This window comes from Aquila chrysaetos, chromosome 16, assembly GCF_900496995.4.
Source record: "Aquila chrysaetos chrysaetos chromosome 16, bAquChr1.4, whole genome shotgun sequence".
Lineage (NCBI taxonomy): Eukaryota > Metazoa > Chordata > Aves > Accipitriformes > Accipitridae > Aquila > Aquila chrysaetos.
This window is the reverse complement of record NC_044019.1, coordinates 20,495,049-20,521,135: the sequence shown is the minus strand read 5'-3', so window position 1 is coordinate 20,521,135 and position 26,087 is coordinate 20,495,049. Positions and strand designations below refer to the sequence as shown.

The 26,087-nt window shown below is 36.1% G+C and overlaps 1 protein-coding gene across 1 annotated transcript in view; it reads left to right on the top strand.

The window, feature by feature from the left end:
* Nucleotides 1-26,087, top strand: part of SPON1 (spondin 1) — a 203,452-nt gene that overhangs the window by 62,222 nt on the left and 115,143 nt on the right. Inside the window, exons 4-6 of the mRNA XM_030038164.2 lie at nucleotides 2,366-2,439; nucleotides 3,114-3,236; nucleotides 8,248-8,396. Of these exons, the coding sequence (XP_029894024.1) occupies nucleotides 2,366-2,439; nucleotides 3,114-3,236; nucleotides 8,248-8,396 (346 nt within the window). The remainder of the gene's footprint in view (nucleotides 1-2,365; nucleotides 2,440-3,113; nucleotides 3,237-8,247; nucleotides 8,397-26,087) is intronic.

The window sequence follows — 26,087 nt, the reverse complement described above, 5'->3', positions numbered from 1 at the left end:
CCCCAGTTTAGTATCATCTGCAAACTTGTTGAGGTTGCATTCCGCCCCTTCATCCAGGACATCAGTGAAGATGCTATTGGCCCTCGTATGAATCCTGGAAGATGGCTGCTGGTAACTGGCTAGTGTATAAGAAATTAAAGCATCTTCACAATATGTGAGTTGTGACAATGCATATACGTTTCAGCTCAGGTTGCTGTTACTCTGCATTTTATTAATAATTCTGCACAACTGTTTTCCAGTTTTATGGTACAATGTTTGAAAAACCATGATTGATGTCGTATCAAAAATTCTATGTGTTTCACTGAGTCTGTGTGAAAGTATTGGTTCTCAATTGCAGTGTAGCATCCAAAAAGTCTTTAAAGTTGTCCTTATTTTCAATGTGAAGGCTGGAAAAACTAAGGTAGCATGCCACTGTCACAGGCGGGCCATTGGGCTCATATTCTTGCTAGTAGTTGTTTTGGTGGTTTTGTTTGTTTTATTTTTTCCCCTTGTTTCTTGTTAGAAACCCTGAAAAAGATTTCTCAGAAAACTTTCATTCTGCTGCTTGTATACTTGGTCAGTCTCTTCTGGCACCATTTAAATTGTCCTGTGTCAGTTCTCATATTAATAGAAGACAGATTTAAGTAACTCTAGGCTTCATTCACTTTCTATTATTTGTTGCAGGCTCATATTTACCCCAAGTGTGAACATTCCCTTATGAAGATGAGGCCTAGGAGTTCCCCTTCACCAAATACTGGCAGATCATTCCCTTGCTTTTTGTAAAATTCAGTCTTGCTCTTCTGTTTCATGCTGTTTTTTTCACAGGCTTGGTTGGTTGCCTGTATTGTCCTTTACCACATCTTCCTTTAGAAGATGCCAGCCCTATTAAGGATGAGAGCAAGCTGTAGTTTCTGTACCCTTTCCAGTTTGATCTAGCTTTAAGAGGTTTACAAAACCCAGTTATTCTCCTGGGTGCTTTATAATGTGAAATGAAGGATTCCTTCCTCTCCTACTCTGACCTTGTATCTTGGCAAAGAAAGCACAGTAAAACTGCATCTTATTTTTGATAATTTTATGGGGTGGGACATTGTCAGAAAAAGGTTTGCATGACTACAGTAACAATTCTAAGCATATACAGTCTTATTTTTCTTCTCACTTCAATGGGTATGAGTGAGGAGTAACTCTTGAGAGATCAAGATAATTATTTAACTGTAAAGTTGAGGTAAGACAAGAATCTGGCCCTTGCTATTTAGAGTTTTAAATACGAGTGATGGTAAAGAAATGTTGCTAGAAGAATGTGCTCCCTTACTGATAAACAAAGAGTACCAGCTCCCAAAACATGTTCTCTTCAGAAAACTCTCTGTCCAAAGAATGTCTTTGAATTTGACCAAATTCTGTTTTCTTATAGAAAGAAGAGAAAGTTTACATGTGAATTAAATTTTTATAGTTAAAAAATGGTCAAAGAAGCTAGTTAAGTTTATTTAGGACTAGAAAGGGTCACCTGAGCCATTTGAACATATTTTCCAGTTGGTTATTGGTTTTGACATTTACCATATGGTAGTTATGATACCAATCTGCAACAAGAACTTGGGCTTGGTGCTTTGCTGACTTGAAGATCTTTGATGCAAAATTCAATTTATGGTCTCTCAGATGGAAGGCTAAAAATCAGCTAAATTTCAGCTGTACAATTCCAGCTGTAAAAAATAAAATTGCATAGTAAGTCTGGTTTTCCCTGTATCGTTTCCAGATTCAACCTCCCTGCCCCACCCCAAACTGAGGCTTATAAACTTACATTTTGTTTGAATTATAAGCCTTTATAAAATATACTAGATTTAATTAATTTTGAAGTGGTTTGTCTTTTGGAAGCTTTGAATTGCTTTTAAAGACTTTAGCTTATGCTAACTCTTTTTCTGACTTCTGTTTTACATGATAATTGCACCGAATTGCTGTCATATGTCAGAAGTATTTATCTCTTCAGAATGCCATGTAATTTCCTACAAACAGCTGCTTGCTTTAGCTGTGCTATTTTTCTGAAATCAAATATAATTTCTGTATTTTAATATAAGATTTGATTGAAATATCGAATATTCAGTTGACCGTCATGCGGTTCAAGAGCACAGATCCTCACCATATGACTACGATAACTTCTTTAAAGGTTACTTAACATTCCAAGTTTCTGTAAAATGTGATGAAATTCAAGTGCAAGTTGAAATAAAAATATCCTATTTGTAGTCTTGTATTGTGTATATATATTGTCAGAAGAGGGAAATATGCTTAGGTCTGAGCAGTCCCGTTCTGTCGTTTTGCTACTTTATCATGCTTTTTCTTCTTCCTTTAAGGAACAAACATATTTGAAACTTCTTTTTTTTTTTTTTTTACTTTATAGAGCCAGTATTGTGCAGAAGCGCATAATTTATTTTCAAGATGAGGGTTCTCTCACCAAAAAAATTTGTGAACAAGGTAAGGTAAAGTAAAACATCCTTCTGACCTTGTAATGTTCTACGTATTTCTCTTAACTCATATCAAACTAAAATTTTGAGGCCTGGAACAGTTTCATCCAGGTTCAAATTTGGGATCTTCCATTCAATTATGTCCATCCTTATCACATATACTGTTCCTCATACTATCTTCCTTGCCTTCCTCTAAATGTGATTCTTGCAACTTTTTACCTGGTCTTCATGTGAAACCCGTTTGTCTCCAGGGCACTTAGTTTATTGAATCCTGGGCTATTTCATCCTTTCCTAAACCTAAGCATTGCAGTTGGTTATTGCATCCCACTGGAGAATTTATATGCTTTGGCTGTCCAGAAATTTCAAGCCTATTGTGTTTTGAGATAAAGTGGGGTTTTGTCTATATCAGATAAGAACCAGAAACAAATCCATTTTGAATCTGAAGACAACTGAAATAGTACTGCCTTCTTATTTAAAAATGTAGATTTAAATCATTACATCCACTTATAAATATGACCTAGGTATTTCAAGGTTCTAGTTTAGTCTAGTGTAGCCCAACTTAAACAAAAAAATACGTGTTTAACTCAGATTTAGTTACTGGAATATTTATTATGGCAACTTTGCTGTCATCTGTTGATTTTTGAGTTGTAACTGTTTTCAATGGGTACCTTGCTGCTTTTTCAGACTCAGCCTCAGAAGGTGTGACTGACAAACCAATTCTAGATTGTTGTGCCTGTGGAACGGCCAAATACAGGCTAACTTTTTATGGAAACTGGTCTGAAAAAACACATCCCAAAGATTTTCCACGTGAGTATCATTCTTCTACTATTGTTGTACCATACGGAGACTGTAAAGATGTTGAAGCTTGTTGTATGACACAACAGTACTTATTTACAGCTCAGCAGTGTAAATTATGACATATATGGAATACTGCTAATGTTCAGTATTGAAAATCCATGGATCTTTCTGTGAATGCTATACATTACAAATAAATTCTATTGATTTGCCTGACAGTTTGCACTGAGGTGTGTATGAGATCACATTTTCAAGATTTCTTTGTGGTGAGAAAGGTTACTTTTTTAAGCTTAGACCGGCCTATAATGTAAAGCTAGGAAATGAGATTTTAAGAAAAATGCCACGAAGGATGGGCAACACACTAACATTTTGATTTTACAACCATGCCAATCTAGTCTGTACGTTTTCCTTCAAAGTCTTTTGAAAGATACTGGTTAGTTTTGGTGAGCCCTGAATCTTGCTGCCCAAGGACATTAATGAGATATATAGACCTTAGAGTATTCTGTCGTCTTTGTCTTTGTTGGTTGAGTAGACAGATAAAATACACATTCTGAGCTTTGCCTGTCTGGATTTTTAAAGTTTCTGAACTACAGAATCAGTATTCTTGTTGCAATAACCCAAATAACTGTAAAAAGCTAAAGTTACAAAAATATGTGTATTATGCATTTGTTCTTTCATTACTGATTCCGCAGTCTGTGGCAATAAAGGCTAGGAAATTATTTGAGAATGTGAATCACATTTACTGGTCTTTCAACTTTGTTATGTTGTCTGTGGCTGATGTTTATTATGTAGACTTTATATGTAGATTTTTTTAAATTTTATTGCTGTTATTGTCACAGTGTCGGAATATCATCATATAACTCAAATATGGTTTGTGTGTCAATCAGCTCATAGTTTTAACAGCCTAAGCAATATTGCAATTTTAAATTGAATGTAGCATTGTTTAAATATTATTTGTCAGCAAATACATGGGAGATAAAATAAGCCAAAACCAATAATTGCAGGAATGCTCTTTTAGGCTATTGGATGATTTATATATCGCTGAGTGTGACACTTTTTATGCATTATTTGTGTGGATTCAGCTGGTGGTTAGAAATAGGGTATGAGAAAATGATTGAAAACTATAAAGTTACTGTGACTTAATGATGTAATATTGGGGATAAATGGCCTTTTCTTTTAAATCCAAGTCAGTGAACACATGAAGAGTATGTGTGCATGACTGAAAGTAAGCAAGTTGCAATAGTTTGCCACAATAGTAGACTCTGTAACTGGGGAGAGAGCAGTCTACAAACTGGTGAATTATATTAATGTTCCACTTAAAAAACTGGAAAAGTGAAAAGCTAACTGTATAATACTAGCAGTATTAAGCCCTGTAATAACAGCTGCTAAGATTTTACATTGAAATTTCTGAAAGTTCAGAAAAAGATTTCATCCAGATGTAGTGATATTAAAAATGAAAACTCATCATCAACATTATTCTTCAAAATATTGAACTTGTGCAGTAATTACATTAAAAAAAAAATGTTATTCATGATGGACTGTGGTAAATCACTGATTATTTGCCAAGCCATCACATAAAAAATTCGGCTCTACTCTTACAGCACCAGTATGGCTGAAATCAAAAGCAGATCATAAAACTTATATTTTGTATCTTTTCTTTAACTTACTCTCTGACTTGCTTTAAAAAACACTAAATAATATGTACTTCATTGCTTAGCTTTTCTCCAAAGAACGGCTTTTGCCAAGTAAAGTATTTTCTTTTGCTATTACACAGAAATGTTTCTGGAAGGTACAGTGCAAAACTTTTAATTCTGGGAAACTATTTTGAGGTTTTCACAGATTCCATGAAGGAGGAATAGTATTACGTTTATTATATCAGTGCAATTAAAATACGTCTGTTCCATTAAATTTAAAAGCATATTGTCTGTTTAGGAGTTACCAGATGCACCTATTCTATAAGGCACTGCTTAGAATGAAACCACTGCAACGCAATCTTGTTCTGAGTGTGCCAACCGTAGAGTGAATGGAGAGAGGTGTACCACAGCTATAGAAAGGGTTCAAAAACTAATTCTCAAAATAATTTTGCTTTCATGGATCTCAGACTGAAAAAAATTTTTTTTTTTTTTTTTTCTGATTTGCAAACTGAAGCTTACAAAAGCGAGCACGCCTTTCAGGTAATTTTTGCAGGTTATCTCAACTCCTGATAATAGGACTAGTGGAAGCTATTTCATTTGTTATTAAATCTGGTTCAAGGGGATCTATTAAATTTCCTAACACATTTTGCTACTCAGAAAGATTTGTATTCACATATGCCCTGTGACTTAAAAGCATTTATTCTCTTTGGGTATTACCCATATATGATAATAGAAATATATATGCTCTCCATCATGATTTTGTACGGCACATCTATGAAGTATGTCAGAGGATACATCCTCATGTTGCAATGACACCTTGATCTTTATGCAAAAATACACACATAAGAGTGTAAATTGAGAAACTACTCATACAAAAAGGAAGTGAAATAACACCATTGGAAAGCTGTCAGTATTCTGTTTGCTGTCTTAAGAATTGGATAGTGACATTGGACTGGTGATGCAAAATAGCTCTGGCCTTGTACTGCTCAGACTATTTCATGTAGAGAAGTTTCTTTGTTTAGAGGAAAAGGCATAAGAAATATTGAGTTGCCTCTTTGTTCTCATAAAAAATGGGAGGCTCAAGGTGAGAAGTGAAACATTTGCAAATGTTGCACAGGTTTTGTAAAAAGTTGAGAGTAGATGTGGTATGCTTTGAACAGCTCATTTGGGCAAGTAGGTAGGCCAGGTGCTTTCTCTGCAGAGCCAGTATCTTTAGGGCAAGGTGTTTGGTGGAAGAGGCTGGACTCCGATTACAAAGACATCAGATGTTCTTGTCCTGTTTAGGATAGGGAGTGTGAGAAGCTTTTGCAGCGCATGGAACAATTAATTATCCATTTTACTAAAGACTTAAAGGCACGCTGGTTCCTCTCTATAGTGATACATTTTTCTTTTGTAGGGACTATGTGGAACCTTCTCTTTCAATAAGTTTCACTAAGTGTCACGTACTCTGTTTCAGGGAAAGCTGCTATCTATGACTTGTGAGATAGTTAGACCTGTGTGCTAGGAAGAAAGAATGGGCAAAACTGGTGGTCCCATCGCTGGAGCTGAATGACAGTATCTCTCTGTGGTTTGACAAGGTGCCAGTGTATATTTAAGGACCAATTACTAGATCTTACATCAAGAAACCATGTTCTGACACTGTAGTCTCTTCAGCTATTACCTCTGGGGGAGGGGAGGTTTAGTTTTGTTTCTTCTTCATTTGGGGCTCAATTACTGATTAGCTTTAATCAATTCTGAAAACATCAAGCCTGCTACAATTCAGAGCTCATTAGTCCAAGTTTAGCATTAAGGGAATTATGGAGGTTCTGTTTGCTGTGTTGCTAGGCTATCTCCCTCATCTATTCTGCTTGCTACGATTTTCTAGCTTTTTTCCCCCTACCATTGGTGTTCATTTTTTTTTATTTCTATTCTATCTTGTCTTCTCCTGTGATTAGGTTCCTGCATCTGACTTTATTCAATTCTCTACACTGTCTTTTTCAATTTCATTGTCCTACCTTTCACATCTTAAATTTGCATTCCTTTTGTTTACTTCATTATTCATTTTTCATTCATTTATTCTGGTTTTCAGCTGTTTTTACTGCTACTCTCTACCTTTTGCATTGCAAAGAAAAATGTTAAGTATTGTCTCACTCCATCATTCTGCCTTCCTCATCTCCTACAGTCTTTGCATTGTTACCAGACTGCTTATGCGAGCAGTTCATTTTCTCATCCTTTTCCTTTAAGCCCATATCTTTGCAGGGTGTTATTTGACACTTAAGTGAATTCATTTTTATTTCCAGTACTGTGGGACTTCTGTGACTCCTTATTTCTGCTCAATTCTCTTTTCAATGCCATCAGACTTCTCTAACATTTTCTCTTTAAACTTCCACATTTTTTTCTTTTTTCTGTTCAACAAGACAAGAAACAAGAATAGGAATCCTTTTGCCTAGCTCTACAACTCTTACACTATGAGAAATTTCAGCAAGCAAACTCCGTGAATATAGAAGCACTAAAATTCACTACTTTGCTCCCTCCTAAATGAAAGGGAACCCCTAATAATGGTTGGGGTGAGGGTGGGGGAGGAGACATGGTACATGTATAATTTAAGTGTGCAGAAGCAGAAAAAACAGCTATGTTGGTGCCAATAACAGCAGTTCTTTACCAGTATTTCAGAAGTTTTCTGGAAGAAGTGCTGGACATCATTTGCCCATAGAAAGCAAATGTTTCACTTCTGTTTCAGCAGGAAGCTGCTCGGGAAGGTTTCTGGCTGTAAGCCCTTTATAGCTCTGTGCCTGATAATGTTTGGGCACAAAGGTATAAAGGAAAATCTATAACATTTAATGATAGTGTAATCACGCTTATACGTACACCTTTTGCTGGTAATTTGCTGTCACCACTCAAACACAAATCTAGTAGACCGTTAGAAACCAGTATCTCTCAGTAAGGAAATTACTTGCTGTTAAATCTTTGAGTGACCACCAAAGTCATCCCTTTCAGGTTTCATCCTCAAAAATATTTTACATGGAAACCTAAAATTAAAGGATTCTTGAACTTCCTGAAGAAGTGAAGTTTTCAGTGAAGAAAAAAATATACTAAGCCTATCTGTTTCGGGGGGATGCTTGATTAGCCAGAATACAATCTTTCTCACCTTTTCTGCCTGTGTTGTTAAATCCAAGAATCACTGACACTTTATGCTGTATTTCTGTAGTTCACTGGCTTGTTCTTATTACTCTAAAGATATGGTGTATCGATGTAGTGAGAACTGACAGCATGCAACACATGCAAAAGCTTGGTACTGGTGAAGACCGGGCACTTCAAACCTTTCACTTTAATAAAAAATTAGGAACTATGCTTTGAGGCTGTCTTGATGGTGGTTGTTTTGTTTTGTTTTGTTTTTTCCCCCATGAAAGGACGCACCAACCACTGGTCCGCGATCATTGGTAGTTCTCACTCAAAGAACTACATCCTTTGGGAGTATGGAGGATATGCTAGCGAAGGTGTCAAACAAGTCGCAGAGTTGGGGTCCCCAGTAAAGATGGAAGAAGAAATTCGACAGCAAGTAGGTGTAATTTAGTCCATACTTTAAAAAATGCGTCCTACCTTGGCCTGTGAATGATTTGTCATTGACAATGTCTGTGAATGTCCTTTTGCTGGCTAATTTTCAGTTAAGCAGATTAGGAGATCTGCCCATCTTTCTAGACTCGTTCTTACTCTGGCAAAAGTTTTTGTCTGTGAGAGGGCAAGTAAGTTGCAGTATTCTGAACTTAGAAAAATCTATGTGTCATGCAAGGCGTAAATCAGAGGTAGAAAAGCAAAATTCATCTTTCCAGGCTTAATCATGAAGACACTAAGAGTTTGTTGAAGGAATACCACGAAGACAGCAAGCAGTATGCCTTATGCCTTATTGAAGGGGTCATTTTTGGTTTATAGTATATTGTAGTATTTATTTCTTTTTCTCTACGCACCTTATTTGCAATTTTCTGCAGATTCATTCAAGTTAGAAATGCTCTTACAGGAGAGTGGGGTGATTTTTGTTGCTGAGCAGGAAAACTTTACATAATTGTGCTAATAAAATTTGATTAATCAGGTTTATGGTTTCAGGGCAAAAGAGCCTTTATAGTGTATCATCTTACAGGGGACTGATTCAGCTGAACAGAAGTCATTCTTTCAAATAGTTTATAGATGATTTTCATTTTGCTACATCAAGTAACAAGCAACCAAATAAAATATACCAGGACACAGTGATGATTATTATTAGGATGTCTACCTCCACGAAATTTAAGGACTCACTGAAAACTGAGCTCTGTTATAAGACAGAAAGAATGTAATTATTACATACAGTAGAGCAATACATACAATTTTATGTAGATATATGTGTGTGGGTAAGTGCATATATAATATATAGTTATGATTGTTCCACATGGGAGAGAAGGCAGAAATTGCCCCCAACAGCTTATCACCTTGTACAGACAAGACAGGAGCAGAAGGGAAACAGCATTCAGTAAGAACACTTAAAGGCAGAAAAGTTAAAGACAGATCTGGTTTACTGGAGTCGCTGTCAGATTCTGCTTTCCTGACTTTCCCCCCAAATTGATGAAGCGATACAAGTGAGGAGGAGGTCTAGTCCGAGGCAGAATAGTCAGGTGGGGTAGCAGGGACACACTGCAGGGGACAGCAAAATAGGAGCCAAAGGGCTTGTTTGGGCGTTTCACGTGCCGGCTTTGCTATGCCAGCCTTTAGCATGCCGTGAGAGGTGTGACTTACTATTTAATTGATATGCAATATTTTTAATGTATTCCTGGGACACTTTCTGCTTCTGCCAAATGTACTGAGAATTAAAGATTTCAAAACAGCTGGAATTATATCGAAGTATTTGTGTTTCAATCATTCAATGCCCATACTTTTTATAAGGCACAAATTTTAACAATGAAATCAAAGTAAATATTGTGAGACTGGAAAAGAATACTTTCCATTTCAGTAATGAACAAAAATATCTTTCCCTATTAATCATTTTTTATGTATCATAAGCTTGCTTTCCTTAATTATCTGTTTTTCAGTGAAAATATTCTATTCCTTGATTTTGAGCACATGCAAGAAACCCTCTGTACTTACAATCATTTTTGCTGCCTTTGTGTGGATCTTTCGTATATTTCATACTTCTGAATATGAAGTTAGCAAAACTAAAAGCAGGACAGTTCCTGTTCCTGTTCCCAGGCCTCTGGGCAGCAGTGCAGGGCTGGGGCTGTAGCCCTCGCCTGCAGCATGCCCACAGCGGGTAATGCACTTCTTACAAGGCCAGACCTGGGTTTGGAAATCTGCTGTGTGTGTCTACTGTGTTTCGTGTGCAGTTTCTTAGGTGAATACATAGACAAATATTTATATAGCTGGCATCTGTGTCATTGACATTATCTAAGGTCTTATTAAGAAAAAGAAAAATCTACCTAGGAATTTTTATGAATTATTATTAAAAAATTTACCGTCCACGTATGAAATGAAGAAAAAAAGGCTTTCTTTAAACAGAGCTTTATTAAGAAGTGTCCTAACAATTATATGTCATTAACTAAAGATTCTCAAGCGTGAACATTTCTGCTTCCCATTTGACAGACTGCTGAATCATCGTCAGCTTTTCTTCTTGACTGAGCACCTTCCAGTGCTCTGTGTTGTTACTGTAAAGAGCCTGTGTGATATTTTTGCATGGATGGTCTTGGGTACTGTAAATTTGCTTTGTAGTTTGTTTATCTCGGAGGACTTAAAGGAACTAATCAGCCTTTTTGTTAAACTTTTCCTGGCAGCCTGGAAGGAAAGCCACAGCACATAAGAGTTTTACTAAAACAATCTGTCAAGTGGTTGATGCGTACAATAGGATAACTCATGCGTTACACTTCAGGGGTTATAAATGAACAAACAAAGGATGGAAAAGGAATTATGTGAGCAAAAGAATGTTCACTGACCTCATGTATCTCTGAAATATATTCACTCTTTCACTCTGTTTTCAGAAAGTCTGATGTGTCCAGAACCTGTTATTTGATAAACTGCCTGGACAGAAACAGATACAGAATTTGACAGGGGAATTCTGAATATTGTGATTGCTCTGTTTAAACAAACAAACAAACAAGATGGTTAAAACATGAATCAAAAAGAATAAAGTGTAATGCTAAATGTCATATCCTAGGCAGATGAAACAAGATTAAAATAGAGACATAGTCATTCCTCTTTGATTTAAATGTCTCACGCCTTAAGAGAACTCATTGGGTTTTGCCTAACTATTTTAGGATAAATACTAAGTAATTTTGCCACCAATATTTTTTAAAACCAGGATTAGTAATATTCTGTACCTTGCCACTATGTCTGGGAAATGCAGTTTGTACTCTCTGCTTATTCCCTATGGACCCGTAGATGACATTCTTATAGTTTTGGCTTAATGCTCTCTGAAATGTCAGTAAGTAGGATGACTTTTTACATGGTCTTCAGTGGCCTCACATTAGAGCTGACTGTACCTCCAGATCTTTGAGAAGAGCAAGTTCTGCTTTCCAGTAAGATGCATGTAAATTTTTTGACACATGATAATTTAAGTTCTGTGAAGACAATTTATTAATTGCAGATGAAACCAGAAATATGCAAAACTTTCTACAGAATGAAATATGTAATTGTTGTGACTCTATCCAAATGTTTATTTTTACAAAATAATTCTGGTTTGGATTTTTTAAAATATACCCATGTATTAACAAAAAAAGTAAAGGGAGTCAAGGTTAAAGTAATTTCATTGTTGGATTGATCCTGATTGATTGATATTTTTGAGAAATGTAATTTCAGTATTTCAGTTGAATAGTTACCATTTCATCACCTGTTTTGTAACACAGCACTATGTTCTTCCATAGAAAAATGGGGTCATTAGATCTTTCTGACTGAAGCTGGTAAATCACCTGAATTACAAAGAGGAATCTGCAGTATATTGATTACTTTTTGTTATAGTGCTAGGCAAATTATTACCGTGTTTACTGAAACAGGCTCAAAATTTTGCTTTTTGAATTATCTGTTATTGTGTACTTATAGAAGTAAAAATTAGCTAACCAACCAGGGTGGTTCAACTGAGTTGCACTTGTGCTTGACAGAACAGCTAAAAATTCTCCCTGAACACTTAAGCTTCAGAGACCATGATACCCCTCAAAATGTTTGAGAATAAGACTGCTTTGCACTTGAAAGCTATGATTGCTGCAGAAGTAGTTTAGCCTGTGCTTGTTTAAAGTAGCTAAAAAAAAAAAATCAGTGAAAACATGATGGCTTGGCCTGTGTTGCAGGTGGAGATTAAAACATGCACAGGATCTTAGATTATTTTGCCATGTATTACTATTGATATTTCTGCTACTATTGTTATTCATGGAAACTGGAAGAAATTGGCCAACTGGGATGTCTACCTTTGCTTAACCAAACCTTCAGTGAACGGCATCAACATACCCTCAGGGTCCCCTTTCTCCTCAGTCCCCAGGAGGGGATTTGAGTTCCCAGCCAGTTTTCAGAGGCACCAGCCTCTCTCTGTTGAAAAGACAGGAACACTTAGGAAATATTAGTATGGCCACAAAGTCTAATATGAAAAGTACGGTCACTGTTCTTACAAATAGTCCAAAAGCTCTCTAGGTTTCTGTGCAAAGCCCACAGAAAATTTCAGTAGATTTTGGACTTGGCCTAACAGTGAAATAGTAAACTCTGTTCCAGCATACTTTCTACTTTAGTTACAGCCTGACTCCATGTTTTTAACACTGTCTCTAATCTAATTCTGGACAGATCAAGCTGCTTGATTGTAAATTTGTATCTAGACTTTTGTTTGCTCGGTTAGACTCCTCTATCGCTCTGTGCATACATCTCTGTTGTGAATTGTGGTACTTTTTATGCCTTTTGAAAATGTTAAGTGGTAGATTTTCCATCCTTTCCTTTTGGAAGATATACCTTATATAATATTTCAAAATCTCTGGCATGTTGGTAATTAGAAGTTTTGAAATGCGTGTTTACTATGCTAAATTTCTGCCAAAAAGAAATTGTCTATTTATGTCATAAAGGGAAGCTTTATCTACCGGTGAATAATTGATGCAACATGGTTCAGAACACCTCTTCTAGGATGGCTTTCATCTTTTAATGAACTTCTGTTGGAAACTGTATTTAGGATGATTCACAGTTTGTGTTGCTTTCTTTAAAAAACAAACAAAAACTGTTCATCACAATTGCATTCTTTTTTTAGTACTTGATAATAATAAAGATATGCTTCTCTAATAAGAAATAAAGCTGATGTTGAATGCTGTGCTATTTTGCTTTTTGTGGCCATATGATTAATTGCTGTAAGAATGATACTAACATAGGTCAAAGTACAGCATTCATTTTGAAAAGACACATGTTTAAAAGGTGCCTTTTTTCTGACAACTACTGAAATGCAAAAAAACCTGTTTAAAAATAATATTTAATGTTCTTTTATATCTTACTAGTGACTTATAAGGCAGATACTTAGAGGTCACTTACTTTAAAAGCAAAGCCAGAAAGAGAAAATCAACTTTTTCTGACATAGCAGTAAATAAATTGTGTTTCTACAAATCCCTATTCTTCTGAAGAAAGTGTGGAAAACCCCAAATTTAAATCTCTTCACTGAGTTTTATTTTTGTAGGCTTATATAAACAATATAGTCACTGTATGTTCCCATCAGTAAGCTAGTATTTTGTTTCATTAGTTACTGTAGTCTCTAATTGGAATTACATTGCAAAAGTTTTGATTGTTTGTGCAACTGTTAAACAAACATGTTTTGGCTTTAAAAATAACTAAACATGTGGAATGTTCACTTTGAGATACCAAAAAGAAAAGAAATGTTCAGCTATGAACGTAAAAAAAAAAAAGTCATGTCTTTTTTTAATAAAAGCTTCACTTCCATTTCAGCCAGAAAAACTATTGTTTTGTTGGTGAAAGTAGTCCCTGTAAATGCTGGAAAATACGTATAATTTTTACTAATTCTGAATAGTACAAAGCACCTCCAGTTAGTCTCAAAGCTATTGAAGTTAATCACTCTTTTACAAAATCAAGCTCTGATGAATAAATATTAAGTGGTGTATTATTTCCTGGGCCAAAACATGAAAGATTCAACATACTTTTAATAGTTCATGCAGTCAGCCAATAAAAATGAATAGGAAGATTTGTGGTTATTTGAGTACTCTGAATATATCATTGTGCTATGGATAAGCTCTTAATCATTAGAGCACAGTCCTTATGCCACAGTTACTGCATGTGTGGTTCTTCTATTTGGAGGATTGTGAGAGCTGGCAGATATTGAACGCATTTTGTGCAAAACGTCCTTTTTATGATTGTGGTCATCTCCCTGGTTTAGAACACCAGGCAAAATATCATTTTGAAATTGTATTTAGCCTTGGGTCAAAACTTCAGCAAAATAGTGGCTTGGTTAACAATGCTGTTTCAAGTTCTGCCAAGTTGCTTTTTGCCAGGTTTAGCAACAAGAACAGGAAAATGCTGTAAAATTACTGGAAACTCACTCTGTCAGTTGAGTTGTAAATCTTAGTGAAACATTCTGGTTACCATTGCTCATTTGGATTTGTGGTACATCTTTAATCCCCTTGTATTAGTTATGTGCAGAGCTAGGCCAGGTGCCTTATTGTCATAGAGAAATGAAGGTCCTTTCTGCTGTTAAAGATCTGTGAAAAATCAGACGGAGAATTTTTGCACTCGTGATCTAGAAACTGTTTTGTTCTGTGATGGATGGATGTTTCCCTTGGAAGAAACAGCCTTTGCGATTTAACGTGACTGGTGCAGTCATACCACAGAGAAGACACCAGGCTTGTGCTATTGTTTCAAAAGGTCTGTCTCAATGTACTGGGGTGTATGATGCATTGCAGGAAATTTCTTCACCTACTTAAAATTAGAAAATGTTTTTCAAAATTGTCAGCACTGACCAGACTCCTGTTAGGACATTGTTTTCATACACAATAACCTCGTGTTCACTCACGCACACTATACATAGCTGCGCCATGCAAATGTAGCATCAAAAGCACTTCTCCCTCCCTACATTGAACACCTGGCCTGTGCTCTGTCCATGAACTGGTCTCCAGTCTGCTCAGAAATGTGGAATTTCCCCCCTGGTTAAACTGGCCTTCAGTCCAACATTTCCATTCTAAAAAACCAACTAATTTTAAGGAGTGATATTCTGTCAATGTCAAGGACGCTGGTACCCTTCTCAGCATTCCCAGGAGTCAATGGCTGTTATAAGGAGAGCCGGGCATCTCTCCGCCTGCCTCTGGGAGAAGCTGCAGGACGTTGTTGGCTAAAGCTTTCTTTCTTAACCCCTTTCCTCAGAAGTTACTGACAATCTCCTATCTTCCCTCATACCTTGTCAGCTGAGGACTGCTAATTGTTTTGGTAATAGACAAGTAGAGATGATATGGGGGGAAAAAAAAGTCTTTATAATTCTTTTTTTTTTTTTCGGGGCTTTTAACAGCAGTCACTATTTGATAATAAATAAGGCAGCTTGATTTTTAAAATCCCAGGTTGTGAGCTCTCATCTTGTTTAATCAATTCCAGAGGTTTCACACCTCTAACTTGTATTCTAGTCTTTGAAGTTTTGCTGTCTGAATAATTACTCAGTTATTGTAATGAAACAATTTGCATAACCAAACAATGACTTAAGGTTTTATCAGTTAGTTCAGCAGTTAGTTTCCCTTTCATTTACCTTAATTTGCCTTGATGCTTATTTTCTTCCAATTATTACAGACCCTCCATTTCTAATATAAAACAGGAAGAAATACAACTTTTCAGTAAAACCCAGTAATCGGGTTCAATTTGATAAAAAACCTTCAAAAAAGGTAGAATTCTTTTTGCAGAAAACAGACCTTCAAGAGAAAAAAAATTAGGTTTAACTCAAAGACTAGTCTTTCCTCAGTGAATTCTGATGCTAAATCTTGCAGAAATGGGACCAACAAAAATTCCCACCCTTTTTTAATGTCTGTAATAGTTAAGAGGCCCATCAAAGCTTATAAAGATTTTCTCTGCCTCTTTGATAACTGCCTGGATTGCAGTGAAGCAATGCTAGAGGAGGGAAACTGTTGCTTCTGATAGATTCGTTCATTGGGACAGTATGCAATAATTTCAGCTCTCCAGTACATGGACATAAAAGTCACTAGGAAATGTCATCTGTTCAAGACAATACAATTGGATTGCTAGACATTATTTGCTAATTTTAAAGTCTTCTAAAATGTCTTGCCTTTTCATTTCCTGCAGTGAGATTTTATCATACTGTTCTGCTGTCACAAAATTACTACTACCCTGTAGCAGATTCAGCCACTAGAAAGATGCGATGAAATGACTTTCGAATTATTTTCTTTCAGTCTATTGCTGTAGTATTTCTAAAATATGGACATTTCAGATGCACGGATTCTTCTTGTGCTGCTAATACTGAGGGACAAACTCCATCTGACAGCAGAAGTTCAGCACTCATAACACCAGACTTTGGTCAGAGAAATCAATCTGATCAGGACTTGCAACTGCTCTGTTTTGGAATGACAGCTCTAAATCCTAACAAGGCACAACAGATTCATTTGAGGAGCGATTCTAGGGCACTCAGGAACTGTCTTACAGCAACACAAGCAGAATGTTAAGTAACGTAAACTGTAGAAGAGCTAACACCAATAATGTCAAATTGTTTGACAGGCGTGTACAGCAGATGCTTAGGCTCCTCCTCCCCTGGGAGACATCGCCTAAACTCCTGTTGACTTTAGCGAAGTCTGTTTTTTAAGGGTCAGAGTACCACTAAAAATTAAATTAGGGAAGAGTTTACTTCTCTCTGAATACTTTCATCTGCAGTGGCTTAACCTGTGATTAAAATGCAGTGGCTGCATAGCCAGTGGCATTCAGCTGCCTATTAAGGAGGTGCTGCAAATGATAAAGAAATGCCTGAACTCTCATTAGCAGCATTTGTCAGGAACCACAGGATCTTCCCCTGTTTTCTCTTTTGTTGCATTGTAAATATTGTTCAAAGGAACAGCATGATATAACAGCTGAAGCTGAAGAGTCCTGCTAGCTCTTTTGACTTGCAAATCCTTAATTATTCAGATAAATTTTCAACTTAAACAAAAACTAAGGACCCCCCCACACACACAATATCAAGTTCATTGCTCTGGCATTAGCTTTTTTGGGGGGGGGGTTATTTAGGAACCTCAGTTCAGAACTCTGTTACTGTGATTATATCAAATGCTTATTTCCACCTAAATTCTAGCAGAACACTCAGAAAAATACCACATACAAATATCGTACATATTTCAAAACCAAATATGGATGCAAATACATGAATGTTACTCAGCCTGTGTCATTTTCTAAGACAGCTCCTCTCTGTTAAATATCTAGATCACAGATACTGATTTCAAAATCTACTTATTGCATTTAAGGCACAATGAATAGGCATATTCAGGTATTATGTTACATATGTATTAATATGTAATGAATCAACTGGCCCGAGACACTGAAAAGGGAGGTAATTCATCAGTCTTTATTTCAACTTTTAACTTTGTTTTCTAAGATTGCTTTTCCAGTCTGAATCTGAAAGGACTCTAGTGTGTTGTATTTTACTTCAGTCAAAAACAAAAGCAGAACTACTTAATTTTAAGTGGGGAAAAGTTAATGCTGTTGACTCGTCTTCAGCTCAGGAAAGAATGACATGCTTTTGCAGATTGTATGTTTCTTTGAAGTTCACCAAACACTGACATAAAATAATACATGAATGAATTTAGGAACTGTAACATATGCTGTGACCTGAAACAGATTCAAGAGTTAACACAGGGCACAGATGAAAATGTCTGTTACTGTCATTAATTTCTGGTTACAAACTCTCTGGATTCCTTTTAAAAAGATGTTATTGGATTCTCTGCCAAAAGAGAAAGTTCTTTCCTTTAACCGTAGCTCAACTCATTCATTATATTCTTGCTTCAGTCAGTGATATCTTCAGATAAGTATTATAACTTATATCATGGGCCGTATTCTGCTGTTCCAAGAACATTCTGTGGAAAAAAGCTATACAGAAGTTATTGGTAAGGGGATAATCAAGACTAGAGTGGAATACTTGTTACCTGCATTGACATTCACAAATATTTGATGACAATATTGTAGCAAATTATATAAAATATTGGGCTGAAAAGCAGGTATATTGATAATTAAAAATATTCTATAGAAAATGTGTTTTCAAATAATAATTTGGAAATGTATGTGAGATAGTAACCTGTATCACAACATGTAAGTCGATGCTTTGCCAGGATAAACACTTGAGTACCTCAAATACTTATTTTCTTCTTTATGGGTAAAAAGAGGCCAGAAATGTAGCTGGAGTGGTCTATGAGGTGCTTAAATACTGTATACCTAACCTATATTGTAAGTCATCTAATTTGGAGTTTATTCCTCTTATCATATTTTGTTTTATACAATACTAGTCACTCTTGGGAAAGGAAAAAAAATGAGCTAAGTGGCTGGATAAGTTATTTTATTTACAGAAATGGAATGCATCTTAAAATTATTATCTGTGGTATGTTCATTATAAGTTGGTAATACTAATTTAGATGCAGTGATTTTTGCCCCTCTCCTGGTCTTTTACAACTGACTTCTTGAATACTTTCAATACTTTTAATACATGCAATACTCGAAAAATATCTTATTTAAGAATAAATATCAACATAGAAAACAGAACTCTAAAATAGCCTCTATTTTTAAATTCCATTAAAATATGGAAAGGAGAAAGAGTTTATTAAGCATGTTTTTATTATAGACTGAAAATACACTTGGACTACATAGTTCATGAAGTTATTTTGCTACACAAACCAGATAAATTATTGATATTAGTTGCAGGTTTGGGGATTGGTTATTGAATATCTGACAGACAGACATGCCTATGTTGTGGTTTAACCCCAGCCAGCAACTAGCATCATGTAGCCACTCACTCACTCCTCCCCACCCCCAGTGGGATGGGGAAGAGAATTGAAAACAAGTAAAACTCATGGGTTGAGATAAGAACAGTTTAATAATTGAAATAAAAATTAAAATATAATAATATAATAATAATAATAGTAATGAAAAGGAAGGTAACAAAAAGAAGAGAGACATTAGACCCAAGAAAAGACAAGTGATGCACAATGCAGTTGCTCTCCACCCGCTGACCGATGCCCGAGCAGTGATCTGCCCCTCCTGGCCAGCTCCCCCCAGTTTACATACTGAGCATGACGCTCTATGGTATGGGATATCCCTTTGGCTAGGTCGGGTCAGCCGTCCTGGCTGTGCTCCCTCCCAGCTTCTTGTACGCCTGCTTGCTGGCAGAGCATGGGAAACTGAAAAATCCTTAACTTGGGAGAAGAGCTACTTAGCAACAACTAAAACATCAGTGCCTTATCAACATCATTCTCACACTAAATCCAAAACACAGCACTGTACCAGCTACTAGGAAGAAAACTAACTCTATCCCAGCCAAAACCAGGACAGCCTATAAACCAAGCAAGGATTAAGTAAGCGTGAGTGCATTTGTGCCTTATGTCACTTTAAATTGTATGATATGAGATGGGATTTATTGCTCCTATTTGGATATAAATTGCTATATTAGTTGACAGTGGAATGATAGTGGAAGAGGATGTGTGATTTCTTGAAGACTAGCATTTTCAGCATATGTAAATCAGAACTGCAACTTTTCATTTCAAATATGCTTATTAATCTATTAACTGTACCTACTTTTTTTTAGTTTGAGAGAGGATTCTTAATATGAGAGTAAGGGGAACAAAGAGAGGGGAAATGAAGAGCCAGTGGTTTTGCCCACAGAGGAAGAAGTTATAACTTTGTTCATTTTTTATTTATAGTGAACGTAATCTTCATTTGGCTTTGTAGTCATGGAGGTTGGGGTCTACAAAATGATGGTTTATTACTTCTGTTCAGGTTGCTAGGAGGAAGAAGTTGTGCTTTGGGGCTGTGCAGGAGGTTAAAGACACTAACATGAGCAATGTACATTCTAGCTAAAATTTTGTAAATATATCTAGTCAGCTATGAACCTAATACAATACTGATTAAAATAACTATGGACTCTTTTCAGTGGGCTTGTTCCCTATATTCATGCTCCAAAACATCAAAATGTAGCATTTGCTTTTAGTGTTCTTCCAAACCAATTAGGTCAGTTCAAATACTCAGCTGAATCATCACTGTTATGCCATGCTCACAGCTTCAATTTCTCACAATAATTTTCAGAACTTAGTTTGTTACATGTATGACTTTTTGTTTGCATTCCTCTTACAGCTGAGAATGGGCCTCGAAAAGCAGTTTTCCATAACTGCATGTAGTGCATTCTGCTGAAAACTTCACTATGTGACTTTTCTGTTTTAAAAATAAAAAACAAAGGAATAAATAGATCTTTGTCATCATTAGTTTGAACGCAACATATACAAAAAGGAACGTGTGTGTGTATAAAAACGTGTATAATACACAAAGACATTATATACAGTTTAATGTTTAGGTATGAGAAGGCAGTCGATAATAATTTTCTTATCCGTGTAAACTACTTCAGAAGTCTGTAGTTAGCCATGCCTATGTAACAAGAGAGATATCCACTATCTAAAATCTGCTTGAGCATCACTAGCTTTTCCTCTTGAGACATTTTATCAAGGGGCTAAGTTGTCATTGACTAATATACAGCCATGAATAGTAACATTCTGTTTTCTTAAAACACAAGATGCATGCATCTCCCCAGTCTTTAGATTAAGAAAGGTATCCAGAAGTTCTTAAAAATAATTTGCAGCCAAAGTCTGTTGATATCTCTTCATTTCTCCTTGGCTTAAAAAAGCTACAATACTGCAAATAAATGAAATCTCTTGGTTATTTAAACTATATGACAAGAATATGTGCTGTAATACTAACGAAACAGCTTGTGTTGATGGCAAATTGAAAATGCATTTCTTTTTAAGTATAGGAGTTTGAATCCCACACAGAGACCTTCTTAGAAATGTGGTACAGAAGTTTTTCTTTTCATTTTGCAAACAAATGCAATTTTTCTACAACCCATATAAATTCACTTTAATAATCACCCCCTAAAATTAAGGTTTAAAAATTTGCTATGTCATTAGTCAAATAAAAATATTTCATTTGAGTTATATAGGCAAAGAAATACCCACAGCAGACACCTAAGATACAAAAGCTGTCGGTAAATTATCTGTCAACGGCCACTTTGGATATTTCCTGGTTTGTTTTTTGTTTTGTTTTGGTTTGGTTTTTTACACAAAAGATTGGGTAGAATTGGTGCACATGGAATTGTGCTGTGCTTTTTCTCCCTTCCTCTCTTTTACTCTGTCCTTTACATATATGCTTATAGATGATGGAGGAAGAGAGACTCAGGAAAATCCAGCCAGCCTTCATCACTTTTATTACAGAAGTGTTAAATGCTAGAATATCATTTAACAGTATTTATCTATGAATCTTTAATTGCAAGTTATGTAAATTAAATCAATGTAGAAGACTCTCTTTCACTGCATCAATATGTGATGTGCATTTGCCAGTCTGTTGTCATTGTCAGCCCTGTATTCCCACCTGGCTTTAGATAGCTCTGTCACAAACAGAGCTTCAGCGCCTTTGCTGCCAGTAGCAGTGGTGTTGCCCCAAAGCTGTATATGATGTTCAGAACGGTTTTGATCAGACACAAGCAATGCAATGAGTTCAGAAAACCCAAGGCCTGAGTTTTTGTAGGTGTCCTTTTGAAGTGGGCTTTTTTACAGATTACTGCTTATATTTTCTATGTGTGCACATGAGTGTCTGTAGGCGAATATACTCAGTTTGTTCTGAATTTTACATCAGTTCAGGAACGTTAAGAACGTGAAAGGCAGGTTACTCCTTGATTATTCTTATAATATCAGCGATATTGATGTTTCTTAATTCGGTCAGAAGCCTGCCTATGTGAAAGTCAGTGCATTTTTGCACACTTGGGACTCATCTGCCTTGGGCAACTTCTGGATGTAAGGAATGGTTTGAGTTTAAGAGACAATAGGTATACTGCGTTAACTCCCCAGGTGGAGACTTGTTCTGGAGAGGTGGCTTTCTTGCATTTTAGCTTTCTAATGTTCCAACACACTGAAAGACAGCTAAACAAAGGAAGAAAACTGCTCAAAAGAATCCTAGCACAGAGTAACAGTCCTCATAGGTGATGTGTTCTACAGTAGCTCGTTGAGAGTTTTATAGACAAATTCAAAGTTACAAGGGCATATCTATGAGAAGGTAAGAATCCAGAGTGTCCTGTCCTGAGAGATATTGAGTAGAGACATCTTTCCTTGAAATTACTGCATATAGTATCAATGTTCATTAGATTCAATTGAAAGGCTCCTCATTACTTTAATGGGACTTCACATCCTCACAGCTGGAGTTCTTAGTTGGTTGTAGTCCCAGTGATTTCACTAGGGAAATTCTGTAAACTTTCTTCTTGGAGCTGATGTGTGGGTTTGGGGCATACAGATCTTTTGAGGTGTGTCATCTCATGTCACCTCACAGGACAGAGGTCTAAATCAAAATAAAAATTATTTAAAAAGAAAAAACCTTCCTATGAAAAATTCAGATCTGCATTTCAGAGTGGAATTCCAGGGGAAACAAGGGCCTGCTTTTATATGGGATAGATAATGTGTTTGTAGTTAAGCAGGAGCAGAGTTTATATGTCTTCCTTTACTTATCTTGTTCCTTTGACCAAAAATCAGTGTCTATTTTGTTTGTGGAATCGCATTTATACTTTTGCAATACCTTCAGAAGAAATGCCACTCAGTCTCAGCACTTCTGCAACAATGTTAAGGAAGGTAGATGGAAAAATTCATTTTCACTGAACAAAACAAGGAGAAAGCCTTCCATAGGTACATGGTTGTTTTAAATGCTTCCCTTTTTAAAAGTTAATTACGTGATTGCTGTATTACTTAAGAGCTGAGAAGAACATATCTATAATGAGCAGAATCTGAATAGATTTTTAATGCATCTTTTTTAGCTCTCCCTGTGGCTAGGAGTGCTTATTGAGATGTTCATTTACAATAGATTACTGCTACTTTTTTAAAGTACTTTCCCACTCTCCATAATTGATGTATTAGTATATCCCCTAAGCATATTTTCTTGTTCGTCTTTACTCCATTAAGATTAAACAGAGTGGTCATTAGATCATAAAGAAATAAAACATTCACTTCACTACTTACTGAAAAAAGCTGCTATTATCTGTCAAATATAAAGATTAACTTTGCCTTCAGGTACATTTTTAATGGCCTTTTAAATATAGCCCTGAACCACTAACACACAGTAATAGATGAAGAACTTTCTTCATAGGGGGGAAGTATATCTTAATTAGGTGTCAACCCCAGAATTTTTTGCTCAGCTTATGCTCTTAGCTGTGAAAGATTTTTATCCATGGTTATCTGAATTCATGACACAGTTGCAATACAGGTTAAAATTAGGGAGACAATTTGTACTTCATTACTTGCTATAGACTTTTTAATAGGTTTTAATTAAAGTGTCAAAGATCCTATTCTGTATATATTTCTTGTTCAAATAACAGTGGAGGATATGAGTTTGTAAAGATATGAAATAATCCAATTTTCAGTGTGCAAGCCTAAATTGCATTTGCAGGCAGGTGGTCAATCATGAAACAAACCCCAAATTTTATTCTTAGAAATTTAGACTTGCAGAATAGTGTGTGTTTCACTTCTTCACTATAGTCCCTCATTACTTTTCTCCACTGCTCTTTTCTTCTAAGGAAGAAGAAGAAAATGTTTCAAATCTTGAAAGTAATTTTCAAAAGGTATCAGGGAACACAGGGGACCCTTCTAGTCTATTTTATGATTGAGTATTAACAGATATAAAATACATAAAATATATACAGCAGCATAACTGCACAAAGCTGTTCTTGCCAGTAATGGTCATGTTTACTATCCATCAAACTAGATAAACTTTGCAAAAGAAATATGGTATTAATGACTGATTAATTTTATCAGGAGCAATTGTAGTCAGATGTATTTTATTGATTAGTTCTTTATTAATGCTGTCATGGCTCCAAAGTCACAGTGTTGACAGACAACCAGAGAAGTATCAATATTCAGTAGTTTTGGTTGTTACTGACAGTGAGATCTCTCCATCAGTGCTTGGTTCTGGGGCATTTTTCTGTCTGCCCTGATACTACTGAAACCATTTAAGATTTGGCTATCATTCAGAATTGTAATGCTAAGCTTTGGGATATTCTAGCTTATGGGTTTTTTACTAGTTTTTTTAATGAAGTTGCTAATTTCTGGAACACTTAAGGTCTTCCAAGGGAAAAGCCTTTTTTCCCACGAAGTCTGATGTGCTATAATGGCATTCTATGATTTTATATTTACAGGAATTAGCAAAATGACATGATATTTCATCCATTTTAAAAGAGCTAGTTTTTAGTAAATAGTTCATGGAAAGATTAAAGAAAATGGTCATTTTGGTTTTATAAACTGAAATTATAGTCAGATGATGTTGTAAGATACCTTATTTTAATACCAAGTTTCTGTTTGGTTAGTTAGATTAAGGCTTTCATTTTTTTAAGTCAGAAACTTAGCCTTTAAGGTAACGATTCTTTGGCATCAAAGCCACCACTTTCTTTCAGTAGTGCTTTAGCTTTGTTAGCTGCAGATACCTTCCTGAGCGCCCCTGGTCTCCAGGGCTGGGGCAGCTACCCATACGAGCGGTTCAGATCAGGTGCTGATCTGATCTCAGCACTGCTGCCTTCTCCCAGTCTGGGAAGGAAGGAGCTCTTTTCTACTTGACTCGCTGTTTTGACAAATCTCTCTGAAGTTTGGTGTGCCTTGTCATTTGACTGGGAACACGGCCCCTGTGATGCTTATAGGAAACGTTATTTCTTCTTTTTATCGGTTTTCCTTGGGTGAAAACATTCTTACTGACACACGTCCCTCATTATGTAAAGCAGGTAATTAGCTGATTACTTGTGCTTCACTTAGCAGCATGATTGGATATGTGTCACTCTCGCAATGTTGTAGAATAATCTTCAGAAGAGGGCAGGTTACTCAGAAGATGCTCCTCCAGTGTCACTTTCCGTATCCTGGAAGCCCTTCTTCTCGCTCTCTGCTGGACTCCTCGAGTGGGTCCCACTGTCAGTGAGCGGCTCTTCTTTTTATGGCGTTGGACAATTACATCTACCTGACCTAAGCCTGTGTCTGTGCCCCTGCCTCGCCTCCTAACCAAAGGCTCTGACGGAGCTGCAGTGAGTACCCTTGATCGCCTCAGTGGAGCTCACTGGAGACAAGGGCTGGAATTAAATTAACAGTAAATAATCAAGATAATTCAATCCTTTGACACTCATCTGTAAGTGTTTTCTGCCAGCCTATACTCAGCACAATAGCAGCGCTGTTTCTTATGTATTTGTTGTGCAAAGTAGAGAAAATTAGTTCCTTACATGTTCGGTCTTGCCTTTGCTTTTCATCTCATCTTTCCTTCTAATCTTCCTGTAATTGCACTGAAAAGCATTTTAGTAAATGTATATCAATTTTTTCTGAAATTGTTTTCCAGGCTTCTCTTAAAGAACACCTATGTTTCAACCTCTCCCAGATTGTATGCCATTATTTGGTCAATTCTTCTGTACTTAATTTTAGGGCTTTCCAGAGTTTATAGGGTATATATTCTTTTCCTTAAATAGCTGTTCAAATTAAGCGAAGGAATTCGGTTGCAGGCCATTTATTCATCCATAATGTTACATGAGAAAATTTTTCACCCTCTTTTTTTTCCTGTGGAAAGTATAATAAACTAGCCTGTAACTCCCTTGTCAGTTTTTATTTCTGCCTTCATGTCTTTTTAACATCTGTTTCAGGAAGACCAGGCTTTGTTTCAATTCCAGTATTGTTTTGGCCAGTATATGCTAAAAAAACTCTACTGTGAAGTATTGTTAAATTTACAAGTAAATCATACAAATTCCTATATACACCTAACATGTTTTGACTGTCCAGGTATTAACAAAAACCTCCTAACCTTTCCAATGCGCTGGTGACTTTAAAGAGAAACAAAAATAGCAATACAAAAAAACCCAACAAATAACAGTTAAATGAATTGCTTTTCATATCTATATGCCATAGGCCTGTTATCTGTTTGATAAAGCAGGAAAAATATCTTGCCCTTTACAGAAAACATTAGAGCTTTGTGATCCTGTAAAATTTTAATTTTTAGTAGCAGAAGAGGTTGGGCCTTGTCCACCTAATACAGGGCT